Consider the following 352-nt stretch of genomic DNA (forward strand, 5'->3'; position numbering starts at 1 on the left):
ATGAAACTCTGGGGGAGTTCAGCGCAGAAACGACACGCTCCTCATGAAGATTTCAAGGGAAGCCTTGTTGATGTTTTGCTTAATTCCAAGTCACGAGGGGGATGCAGATTTAGAGCCTGCTCTTTGGCCAAAGTCAGGCTGCTCACGCAGGCGGTTTGTGTGACACAACAGGCACCTGCCAGCGATTAACGAACCGTGTCATTTCCACCCGGGTTCCTCTACGATTAGGATTCAACCAGGTTACCTCTTCCTCCAGCGAAGCCCCGCCCCGTCGTGCAGCCACGGGACGCGCTCCCCGACCACGAGAAGCTCCACGCCCCGCAGCTGCGAGGGCAGCGACCGCTCCCGGGGC

At 58.5% G+C, this 352-nt stretch overlaps 1 protein-coding gene across 1 annotated transcript in view; it reads left to right on the top strand.

Moving 5' to 3' along the window:
* The window catches only part of CLPTM1L (CLPTM1-like), a 29549-nt gene continuing 29197 nt past the window's right edge, over positions 1-352 (top strand). The window contains exon 1 of the mRNA XM_009996528.1: positions 1-153. Within this exon, the coding sequence (XP_009994830.1) occupies positions 1-153 (153 nt within the window). The remainder of the gene's footprint in view (positions 154-352) is intronic.

This window comes from Chaetura pelagica, unplaced genomic scaffold (assembly GCF_000747805.2).
Source record: "Chaetura pelagica isolate M959 unplaced genomic scaffold, ChaPel_1.0 scaffold82, whole genome shotgun sequence".
NCBI lineage: Eukaryota > Metazoa > Chordata > Aves > Apodiformes > Apodidae > Chaetura > Chaetura pelagica.